This window comes from Balaenoptera acutorostrata, chromosome 11 (genome assembly GCF_949987535.1).
Source record: "Balaenoptera acutorostrata chromosome 11, mBalAcu1.1, whole genome shotgun sequence".
NCBI classification, from domain to species: Eukaryota; Metazoa; Chordata; class Mammalia; order Artiodactyla; family Balaenopteridae; genus Balaenoptera; species Balaenoptera acutorostrata.
In genome coordinates, this window is record NC_080074.1 from 715,478 (window position 1) to 727,881 (window position 12,404).

A 12,404-nucleotide genomic window follows, 5' to 3' on the forward strand; every position below is an offset into this window, starting at 1 on the left:
CGGGGGGCGAGGGCAGGGGCCCCGGCCCGGGTGAGCACGGGAACAACCGCCCTCCGCCCCTCCGCCCCTCCGCCCCTCCACCCTGGGATTCTAGACCAGCCCCGCGGAGTCCCGGACCTACCCTTCCTTCGGAACTCCTGACCGCCTCCCTACTCCAGACCTGCCCAGCCCTCCACCTCTGCACCCCGCCTTCGGCCGCCCCACCCCGACCCTAGCCTGCGCCCCCCCCAACCCCAGACTTCCCTCTCCACCCCAGCCCTGCTCTCGCCCCTCTGAGCTCCCTGCTTCTATCAGCACTGAACTGATACCCCCTTGCAGGGGTCCAGGCAGTGGAAGGGAGGAAGGGCGAGGTGCCCGAGGCTGGGGCCGGAATGGAACCGTCCGCGTCATCGGAAGGGGAGCAGAGAGGAGAATCTAGTCAGTATTGTTCTGCGCCCGCCGCCCTGGGTTTCCTGAAAGGGACCGCCGAGCTCAGGCTCGGGGAGGGGTCATCCGTCTGTTCTGTTGATCTGTCTGCCCGTCCTTATTCTGAAGTACCTGCTTTAATTCCAGGAGCCTCGTAATAAGTCTTAATATTTCTCTGACTTTGTTTTTTCAAGATGTGCTCAGGTTTTCTTGCATTTTTAGAATCAATTGTTAATATAAACCCCCCAACACACACACACACACACACACACACACACACACACACACACACACACACACACACACACATACGAGTCCTGCTGGGATTTTGTGATTCCATCGAATGTGTAGATCAGTTGGGGTGAGAACTAACATCTTAATATCCAGCCTTCTGACCATGAACAATAGCTCTTTCATTCTTGTCAGTTAGGTTCCCACTTTTAGTTACAGGTGTGCAAGACCTTTTGTTAGAATCACTCCCGGATAATCCATGCTTAACACTGTTGTAGGTGGCATTTTTGAGTTTCATTTTCTAATTGTCTCTAGTGTATAGAAATACAGTTGAATTCATTTTCCTGGCTTGGTGGTTGGTGACCTTGGTAAATACACTACTAACTCATATAATTAGATTTGTTACATACACAATCATCACCTGCAGATCTTTTCAGTCTTTGTACCTCTTATTTCCTTTTCTTGCGTTATTGCATGGGCTAGCACTTTTGAGTATAATGTTGAATAGATATGATATAGTGGACATCTTTTTTTGTTTCCACACTCAGGAGGAAAGTGCTCAGTGCTTCACCATGAAATATGATGTATAAGGTTTTTTTATTTTTTAAACATGATTTTTTTTTCACATTTCTTTGACTGTCAAGTTTTTTTTGGCAAATTTATCTAAAATATTAAATTTTCCTTTTAGAACCTAGTTTATAGTTATATAACAGAGGCCCTAAACTGATCCAGGTTCACCAGAATACCTTTCTGTAAGCCCTAATGGTTAATATTTTCCATATAAAATGTACAGGTATCTTTTAATTAAGTTGTCATTCACAAAAATTATAAATTAAACACCTATAAATTCTTGTTGCTATAAGTTTTAAAGGAAGTTCCCTTTATTCCTGGTTTACTGAGAGTTTTAAAACAAATAGTTATTACATTTTATCATATGTTTCTTCTGCATATTTTTTCCTTTAGTCTATCAAATGATTATGCTATGGATTTTCAAATATTAAACAAACTTTGTATCCCTAGAACAAATACCACATGGTCAAGTGTACTGTTTTATGTCACTGGATTTGATTTACAAATATTTTAAGATTTTTGTGTCTATTTTTATGAGCAAGATTGGCTTGTAATATTTCTTTCTTTTAAAAAGGTCCTTGTCAGATTTTGGTGTTAAATGCATGACCTCATAAAAAAATCTTGAAAAAGAAAAAAAAAAGAAAGGGTTGAAAAGGCTTTTCTACTTTCCTCTTTAGTGAAAGGGTTTATATGGGGGTTCTTTTGGGTTTTTTTTTTCTGAAATATTTGGACAGATTGACCTGTAATGCCATCTAGGCCTGGCTTCATTGTGGGAAACATTTTAAATATGGAGTTAATTTGTTTAACAGAAATAGGCCCATCTGGATTTTCTGTTTCTTTTATGTCACTTTTGATAAGCAGTGTCGTTTAAGGAAAATGTCCATTTCATATGAATTGCCAAATTATTGATATGTGGATGTTCATAATACCTTTTTTATTGAAGTATAGTTGATTTACAATGTTGTGTTCATTTCAGGTGTACAGCAAAGTGATTCAGCTATATATATATGCTTTTTCAGATTCTTTTCCATTATAGGTTATTACAAGATATTGTTCCCTGTGCTATACAGCAGGTCCTTGTTGTGTATTTATTTTGTAGATAGTAGTGTGTATCTGTTAATCCCAAACTCCTAATTTATTCCTCCCCCCCACCTTTCTCCTTTGGTAACCGTGAGTTTGTTTTCTATATCTGTGAATCTATTTCTGTTTTGTAAGTAAGTTCATTTGTATAATTTTTTTAGATTCCACATATAAGTGATATCAAATGATATTTGTCTTTCTCTACCTGACTTACTTCACTTAATATGATAATCTCTAGGTCCATCCATGTTGCTGCAAATGGCACTATTTCATTCTTTTTTGTGGCTGAGTAATATTTCATTGTATATGTATATATATGTATACCACATCTTCTTTATTCATTCATCTGTTGATGGACATTTAGGTCGCTTCCATGTCTTGGCTACTGTAAATAGTGCTGCTGTGAACATGGGGGTGCATGTACCTTTTCAAATTAGAGTTTTCGTCTTTTCCAGCTATACACCCAGGAGTGGGATTGCTAGATCATATGGTAACCCTATTTTTAGTTTTTTAAGCAACCTTCATTCTCTTCTCCATCGTGGCTACACCAATTTACATTCCCACCAACAGTGTAGGAGGGTTCCCTTTCCCCACACCCTTTCCAGCATTTATTATTTGTAGACTTTTATTTTTTTAATAAATAAATTTATTTATTTATTTATTTTTGGCTGTGTTGGGTCTTCGTTTCTGTGCGAGGGCTTTCTCTAGTCATGGCGAGTGGGGGCCACTCTTCATCGCGGTGCGCGGGCCTCTCACTGTCGTGGCCTCTCCTGTTGCAGAGCACAGGTTCCAGACGTGCAGGCTCAGTAGTTGTGGCTCACGGGCCCAGTTGCTCTGCGGCATGTGGGATTTTCCCAGACCAGGGATCGAACCCGTGTCCCCGGCACTGGCAGGCAGATTCTCAACCACTGCGCCACCAGGGAAGCCCCTATTTGTAGACTTTTTGATGGTGGCCATTCTGTCTGGTATGAGGTGATACCTCATTGTAGTTTTGATTTGCATTTTTCTAGTAAATAGTGATATTGAGCATCTTTTCATGTGCCTATTGCCATTTGTAAGTCTTCTTTGGAGAAATGTCTGTTTAGATCTTCTAAATCCCATTTTTTGATTGGGTTGTTTGTTTGTTTGATACTGAGCTGTTTATATATTTTGGAAATTAATCCCTTGTCAGTTGCATCGTTTGCAAATTTGTTCTTCCAGTCCATAGGTTGTCTTTTCATTTTGTTTATGGTTTCCTTTGCTGTGCAAAAGCTTTTAAGTTTAATTAGTTCCCATTTGTTTATTTTTGTTTTTATTTTCATTACTTTAGGAGATGGATCAAAAAAATATTGCTGCAATTTATGTCAAAGAGTGTTCTCCCTATGTTTTCCTCTAGGAGTTTTATCCAGTCTTACATTTAGGTCTTTAATCCATTTTGAGTTTATTTTTGTATATGGTGTTAGAGAATGTTCTAATTTCATTCTTTTACCTGTAGCTGTCCAGTTTTCCGAGCACCACTTATTGAAGAGGCTGTCTTTTCTCCATTGTATATCCTTGCCTCATAGATTGATTGACCATAAGTGCATGGGTTTATTTTTGGGCTCTCTATCCATTGATCTATATTTCTGTTTTTGTGCCAGTACCATACTGTTCTGATTACTGTAGCTTTGTAGTATAGTCTGAAGTCAGGGAGTGTGATGCCGCCAGCTCCATTCTTCTTTCTCAAGATTGTTTTGGCTATTCAGGGTCTTTTGTGTTTCCATACAAATTTTAAAATTATTTGTTCTAGTTTTGTGAAAAATGCCATTGGTAATTTGATAGGGATTGAATTGAATCTATAGATTGCTTTGGCTAGTGCGGTCATTTTAATATATTGATTCTTCCAATCCAAGAACACGGTATATCTTTTCATCTGTTTGTGTCATCTTCAGTTTCTTTCATCAGCATCTTATAGTTTTTGGAGTACAGGTTTTTTGCCTCCTTAGGTAGGTTTATCCCTAGGTATTTTATTCTTTTCAATGCAATGATAAATGGGATTGTTTTCTTAATTTCTCTTTCTGATCTTTTGTTGTTAGTATATAGAAATGCAGCATATTTCTGTATATTAATTTTGTATCCTACAACTTTATACTGAATTCACTGATGAGCTCTAGTAGTTTTCTGGTGGCATCTTTAGGATTTTCTATGTATAGTATCATGTCATCTGCAAACAGTGACAGTTTTACTTCTTCCTTTCCAATTAGGTTCCTTTTATTTCTTTCTCTTCTCTTACTGCTGTGGCTAGGACTTCCAAAATTATGTTGAGTAAAAGTGGTGAGAGTGAGCATTCTTGTCTTGTTCCTGATCTTAGAGGTAATACTTTTCACCACTGAGTATGATGTTAGCTGTGGGTTTGTCATATATGGACTTTATTATGTTGAGGTAGTTTCCCTCTAAACCTGCTTTCTGGGGAGTTTTCATCATAAATGATGCTGAATTTTGTCAAAAGCCTTTCCTTCATCTATTGAGATGATCACGTGGTTTTTATTCTTCAGTCTGTTAATGTGGTGTATCATGTTGACTGATTTGTGGGTACTGAAAAATCCTTGCATCCCTGGGATAAATCCCACTTGATCATGGTGTATGATCCTTTTAATGTATTGTTGGATTCAGTTTTCTGGTATTTTGTTGAGGATGTTTGCATCTATGTTCATCAGTGATATTGGCCTGTAATTTTCTTTTTTTGTGATATTTTTGTCTGGTTTTGGTATCAGGGTGATAGTGGCCTCATAGAATGAGTTTGTAAGTGTTTCTTCCTTTGCAGTTTTTTGAAATAGTTTCAGAAGGATAGGTGTTAACTCTTCTCTAAATGTTTTGTAGAATTTACCTGTGCAGCCATCTGGTCCTGGACTTTTGCTGGTTGGGAGTTTTAAAATTACTAATTCAATTTCAATACTGGTAGTTGGTCTGTTCATATTTTCTGTTTCTTCCTGGTTCAGTCTTGGGAGAGTGTACCTTTCTAAGAATTTGTCCATTTCTTCTAGGTTGTCCACTGTATTGTCATAGAGTTGCTTGCAGTAGTCTCTTATGATCCTTTATATTTCTGTGGTGTGGGTTGTAACTTCTCCTTTTTCATTTCTGATTTTATTGATTTGGGCCCTCTTCCTTTTCTTCTTGATGAGTGTAGCTAAAGATTTATAAATTTTGTTTACCTTTTCAAAGAACAAGATTTTAGTTTTATTGATCTTTTCCATTTTTTTTTTAGTCTCTATTTCATTTATTTCTGCTCTGATCTTTATGATTTCTTTCCTTCTACTAATTTTGGGTTTTCTTTGTTCTTCTTTTTCTAGTTGCTTTAGGTGTAAGATTAGGTTGTTTATTTGAGATTTTTCTTGTGCCCTGAGGTAGGATTGTATCGCTACAACTTCCCTCTTAGAACTGCTTTTGCTATGTCTGATAGAGTTTGGATTGTTGTGTTTCCATTTTTATTTGTCTCCAGATATTTTTTAATTTCCTCTTTGATTTCTTCAGTCACTCATTGGTTCTTTAGTAGCATATTGTTTACCCTCCACGTGTTTGTGTTTTTTGCAGGTTTTTTTCTTGTAGTTGATTTCTAGTCTCATAGTGTTGTGGTCAGTCTATTTAGAGGTTTATCAGTATGAAAAAAAATGTTTCAAAGATCCAACTTTTGGTTTTGCTAATTTTCTCTATAGTACATTTGTGGGTTTTTTAAAAAAATTATTTATTTTTAATTTTGGCTGTGTTGGGTCTTCATTGCTGCATGCAGGCTTTCTCTAGTTGAGGAGAGCGGGGGCTACTCTTCGTTGCAGTGCACAGGCTTCTCATTGCAGTGGCTTCTCTTGTTGTGGAGCACAGGCTCTAGGCACAGGCTCAGTAGTTGTGGCTCATGGGCTCTAGAGCGCAGGCTCAGTAGTTGTAGTGCACAGGCTTAGTTGCTCCGCAGCATGTGGGATCTTCCCGGACCAGGGATCGAACCTGTGTCCCCTGCATTGGTAGGCAGGTTCTTAACCACTGTACCACCAGGGAAGTCCCCCCAAAAACATTTTGTTAATGTCTCCTCTGGTAATATCTGGTATTGATAATTTGTTTGGGTTTGAATTCGCTGGTAGTTTTCTGGTGATTTCTTTGGGTTTGACTTTGAGGTGATCTTTCTAATATCTGAGATGGATGCTTCACTGACTGTCCTTAGCCTTTATTATTTTCCACTCTTTGCATCTACAGCTAAAAATCGCTTTATAAACAGAACCTAGCTACAAGATTCGATACTTGGTATTTTAACTCTCATTTAGTTAAGAAACATGCATTACTTTTTATCCTGATCTCCTCTTTGACGCGGGTTATTCAGAAGCACATTTGTGAAATGTGTGTTAGTCTCCTATTGTTACTTTGTCTTCTGATTAAACTCCCTGACTTCACGGCTCTGTGATCAGGGGACATGATCTATGTGGCTACTGTCCCTTTGAAATTGGTGAAGAACATCTCCGTGGTCAATTTTAATAAATGTTCCCTGTGTCCTGGAATGAGCAGGATGGCGGCCACTAAGCGAGGTGTTCTGTGTGCTCGTGAGGTGAGGGTTGGACAGTCACATTCAATCCTCATCCTCGCTGACCTTTGTGGTTGTGTCAGTGACTGAGGGCAGTGCCTGTCACTATCTGCAGCTGAGGCCACTTTGTCCTCCTGGTGGTCCTGCCAGCCCTGCTCTGGTTTGTAACTGACTTTGTCCAGAACTCCCCACGTGTAGAAGCCCTCAGATGCACCCTTGGTGTCTGCTTTGTTGGTTGAATGTATTGTATTCTTTTTCCCCCAGTCTAGGGTTTGCCTTCTCGTTTTCTTAGCTGAGGAGAACATTTCAATTTTGATAAAGTTTGATTTGCCCATTTTAGCTTCGATGGTCAGTGCTTTTGTGGAGCATCTCGGACTTGCTGCCTTGCCCGAGGCTCTGAGAGCCCCTCCCGGCTCCTGTGCACACTTTCACACTCGCGCCTGTGACTCACGTCTGGTTACCATGTGTCCCCAGGTGGGGCTAGGGCTCCCCTCTCCGTGTGGACGGGCCGCTGCTGCAGCCCCACCCCCGCTCAGGGCCTCGGGGCTCTCCCTTGCCTGCATCAGTTGGCTCCGTGGATGTGGGTCTCTGGGGTCCACGGGGTGGAGGGAGCTGCAGGAGGAGCAGCTGGGTGAGTGGCCGGGGTGTCCACTGCCTGTCTGCCCACCTGGGATGCTCTTTGGACGTCCAGGGACCGTGGGTCCAGGAGGCGTCAGGAGGTCGGATGGTCTGCCGGGGTGTGTACGCTGCAGGAGCATCCGCCCCGTGGAATTCAAACCACCATCTGGGATGAGATGGCCCAGGGTGGGCGGGGAGGCGAAGCACAGATGTCTGAGGTCTGGGCCTGGGCCCGGCCACAGTTAGGGCATGGGGAGAGAGAAGGGGCGGCAGTGAGGGAGGGAGAGCGGGGCTCAGGGCAGCAGGGGCTGGCCGGCTGAGTGTCCAGCGCTGGCAGAGGCCAGGACGCAGGGAGTGACCATGGGATTGGCCTGTGCGTGTGTGACCTTGGCCCGAGCTTGTCTGTGGTGGAGCCAGCAGACAGGCTGTGGAGAGAGGAGAGCCGAGAGGTGGAGGAGGGAGTGGGCAGGGTGCAGGGACGAGAGTTTTCATTTTAACGTATATATGGACGCTGCTACACTTGCTGTGTGCTGATGGGAGTCTGGTGGCCAGGGTCCAGAGAGGAGCCCAGAGGGGCTGGCGGCCGGAAGGCTGGCCCAGGCAGAGGCTGAGGGCTGACCGAGCGCCATGGGGGTCTGGACATGGGGATTAGGCTGGTGTCTCCTGAGTCTGAATGTCACTTGTTTGCTCTTTCCTTTGCCTTGATGTCTGTTTCTCTTTTGTAGAATTAAAACGAGGAATTTCCCAAGACTTGATTTCTTCCCCCAAATTAGACATATACAAAATAGCAAGACAATTAACGGACACGGCAATCAAGGTAAATGCTCTTTGGGGCTCAGTGGGAGGGGTACTTTTTAAGAACAGAAATTCGTTTTGGAATTTGGAGAGTGAGTTCGTTGCCTCTGATGCCCTCCCCCCCAGGTGAGGCAACCCCCGCAGTCCTGGCCCCCGCGTGGAGGCTTCTGCCAGAGTTACTTTATGTTTCAGCTGTACTTTTGAAATAGGTAATGCTTTCAAAATTCAAAAAACGCAGACACATACACGGTAAAAATCTCTCCTGCAGCCATGCAGGCGTGTGACTGCAGCTGTGGACACACATCCCAGACAAGGGACAGACTCCTAGTGACTCACAGACCCCCTCCCATCCACTCCCCCCGCCCCAGGCCCCCGGGTGACACGGTGAGGACACTTGCATGTGAGAGAGGTTTGTGCCCAGGAGAGGAACTCTGGGGCTCGAGTGGGGCAGCTGGCATACCCACCCACTTCCCCAAGGGGGAGGCCTACCTTTCACCAGAACGGGAGAATTTGGGGGAGATAAAGAAGGACAAGCATTCTTCAAATGGGGGCAGATGGCTCCACGGCTACCACTTTGAGAACATGATCCTCTGTCCTTATCACACGTTCGCGTTGCTCAGGCCGGGACAGTGGGGAAGCACTGACAAATCCAACACACATTAACACGTGGAAATGTGCTCATTCCCGTAACTTTCTTCTGAAGCACAGCACACACGTGCGAGTGTACAGATCATAAATGCACAGCTCAGGCTGTGATGGGCTGGATGTACCTGGAGAGAGAAGCACAGCACAGGTGACGTATGTAATCAGCATCAACCCCTGCAGACACGACAGAGCACCTCTGCCCCCTTGGAAGCTGCCTCCCGCCCTGGTTATTCCCCAATCCTGGCAACCACGGACGTGCTTTCTGTGCTTCCTATCATGGTCCTTTCTGGGACTTCATATAAGTAGAATTTAATTTTCAGATTTTCTTCTGAGGCCTTAAAACATATAAACATTCAGGGCTACAAACATCCCTCTAAGTACCGCTTTAGCTGCATTTCAAAAGATTTCATTTTGTAGTGTTTTTGATGAGATTCAGTTCAAAGTATTTTATAATTCATATTATTGCTTTTCATTGATTGTGTGTTACTTAAAACTATAGTTCTTAATTTCTAAACTGGCAGCTATTTTTCTAGTTATTTTGTTATTGGTTTCTAGTTTGATTGCCTGTGGTTGAGAATGTAATGGGTACAATGTTATTCCATTGAAATGTGTTCAGACCGGCTTTATACCCAGAATTTTGTTAATTTATATAAAAGTTGATGTAGAGTGCTATATTCACAGCCATCAGGGTAGAGCTTGTTATTTGCGTTGTTGAAGTCTTCTAGCCTTATTGAAATTTTTGGTCTCTGTGTTCTCTAATTTACTGAGAGAAGCATGTTAAATATCCTATTGTAATTGTGGATTTGTCTACTTTGTGTTTCTGCCAGTTTTTGCTCTGTATAATTTATAGCCGTCTGTCTTAATGGGTGCAAATATATCTTTCTGGTGAATTGAATGTTTTCTTTAAACTATGGGATGATTTTCTTTACTTTAGTGATGTTTATTTGTCCCAAAGGCTATTCTGTCTCATATACAGATCCTTTTATTTTTTATCTATCTGTAGGGTTGTGCTTTTGATTTTCTCCTGTAAACAACATAGATTTAGATTTAAAAAAGATATAGTCTGGCACTCTTTACCTTTTAACTGGAGCATTTTGTGCATTTATCTATAATTTAACACTGGTATATTCCCACCGTGTTTCATTCATTTGGTTTGTGCTGTCTGCTCAGTTTTCCTCTCCTTTCATGCTTCCTTGTGGACTGATTACTTTTTATTATTCCATTTTCCCTCTCTTATGTCAGAAATCTTGTACTCTTTTTTGTTCTTTTGTAGTTGCCTTATGTATTGTACTGTGCTGACTTATTAAAGTTAATCAGATTTTCTGAAGTCGTTCAGTTCGACTTCAGTTAAGGAGAGGATTGGGGGCAGCTGGGAGGTCTTGCTGGAGCTGCAGGGCACTGACATTCCTGCTGTTTTCATACTCCCTACCCGCCTCTCCTCACAGCGGCCCCTGTCATGGTGCACGGCCCTGTCGAGGGTGAGGCCAGGCTTCGGACTGAGGTTCTGATTAGAAGGGGGCTTGGAGGTCTTTCATGTGGGCACTGGGACTTGAGCTCTCAGAGTCTGGCCACAAGCCCACACGTTCTTGGCATGTGTTCCCAGTCCTCCCACTGGGACCCGTGTTAGCTACCAATGCTGCTTGACAAATCACCATGAATTTAGCTGCTTAAACACACCACGTATTATCTCCTGTGGGCCAGGGGTCCAGGCTGGGTCCTCTGCTCAGTGTCTGTCAAGGGTGAGATGAAGCATCAGCCAGGTGGGGTCTCATCTGAAGGCTCAACAGGGGAAGCTTCCAATCTTCCTCAGCTTGTTGGCAGAATTAATTTCCTTGTGGCACCTTCTTCAAAGCCAGCAGTGGAGAGAGACAGTCTCTGCTGTTTTCAATCTCTGACTTGAGAGGATCCTGGACCCTCTTTTAAGCGGCACACCTGATTAGGTCAGGCCCACTCAGGATAATCTGTCTTTCAAATTCAGAGTCTAATTAGGGACCCTAGTGAGTTTGAGCCGCCTCCCCTTGCTGCCCTGGCCTCCTCTCCTGCTCTCACAAGCTAATGAGGCCCTAAGCTCATGAGGCCCTAAGCTCACTGCTGACCATACCCCTGTTCCCTGACCCTGCCCTGCAGCTGCCGCCCTCTGACCCTGTCCAACGGATGTGTCCAGGCTGTGTCCTCAGCAGCATGGGCCCTGGGGCTCCAGCATGACCATCACTCTCCTGCCCACTGTCCCTCGGCTGGGAAGGCAGAGGACGCTAGCTACCAACTCCCTGCCTGGCCCCTGGCAGCTGGGCTCATTCTCACAGTGATGGGCAGAGTCCCCAGCTCCCCTGGTGCTGGCCCTGGGCAGTTCGCACTGCCCCTCCAGCCATTGGTGGGCATTTGTTCCCCCCTCTCCTCTCAAACCTCGGGCAGCTCCCCCACCCCAGGCGTGAGGGACGGTCACCTTTGCAGAGAAAAGAAAGCCACAGAGCACAGGCCCTCGGGCCCTGTCCTGCATCCCACCTTTCAGACCTGGAGCTGCCCTGAGCTGGGGTCTGAGCCTCAGGAAGCACCGGGGTCCTGGCTGTGCTGTGCCTCTTGGCCTCCACGTTTGGGGCAGCAGGCACACACGCGGCGGAGTGGGCCTGCCCGGGGGCTGCCCGGCCCCAACCCGTCGGCCATGCCAACACTCCTGGGTGGTCTTCTCGGAGCAGGACACGGGCGTCTCCCCGCCGGTGCAGCCGGCGTCATCCTGATAGTAGACGCCTCTTACAGAGACAAAATTAACTCGTTTTCAATTATTTCATTCCAAATACACTCTTGCAATTCAAGGAAAAGAAGATCTTCTCCATCTACGGACACTACCCGGTGATCCGGGCCGCCCTGCGGAGGAAGGGCTGGGTGGAGAAGAGGTTCCGCTTTCTGCCCAAGGTTGTTCCGAGTGTCGAAGACGAAGGGGAAGGAGCGCCAGGTAGAGTATCGGAGGCGTCTTGTGTTTCGGTGTGAGACGTTTGTGTGTATGTCACGAGGACCCAGACGTGAGTCGATTCTGCGGGTCCTGGGCTGTGGCCTCAACCCTGGGGAAGGAGTCACCGCCTGGCCCCCGCCCCAGGCGTCCAGGCCCTGGCGAGCCCTTTCAAACCCGGGTACTGGTCACTTCTTGGTGTCCCACCGTCCATGCCCAGACCTCCTCCTGTGCCTGGATGGTGTCCATCGTCCTTTAGCGGCCTGGCCCTGGCTGTCCCTCCTCTGGCCCCAGCTCCCGCGTGGTCACTGCTTGGCCCCCTGCAGTGCCCGCTGCACCCAGCCCCTGGTCACTGGTCCTCCCTGACCCCCCCCCACGTGCCTGCCCCCTGCTCTGCAGAGTCTGCATCCTCTTGGCTCCAAGGTCTGCGCTGGGCCCCGTCCCACACGGTGCTTGAGACCCAGCTCACGGCCCTGCCCACGTCCCAGGTCCCCGACCCTGGCACGGCCCCTGGCGGGGGTGCCACGCGGTGGACTCCCGAGCCTGACTCGACCCTGCTCCTTTCGGGACCCACGGGGGCACCTGCTCCGCGCT

General features: G+C 45.3%; 1 protein-coding gene across 1 annotated transcript in view; it reads left to right on the forward strand.

The window, feature by feature from the left end:
• The first annotated feature begins 360 nt into the window (after positions 1–360).
• The window catches only part of TTLL8 (tubulin tyrosine ligase like 8), a 55,433-nt gene continuing 43,389 nt past the window's right edge, over positions 361–12,404 (forward strand). The window contains 3 exon segments of the mRNA XM_057556522.1: positions 361–417; positions 8,152–8,243; positions 11,678–11,858. Coding sequence (XP_057412505.1) covers positions 372–417; positions 8,152–8,243; positions 11,678–11,858 — 319 coding nt within the window. The 5' untranslated portion in view covers positions 361–371.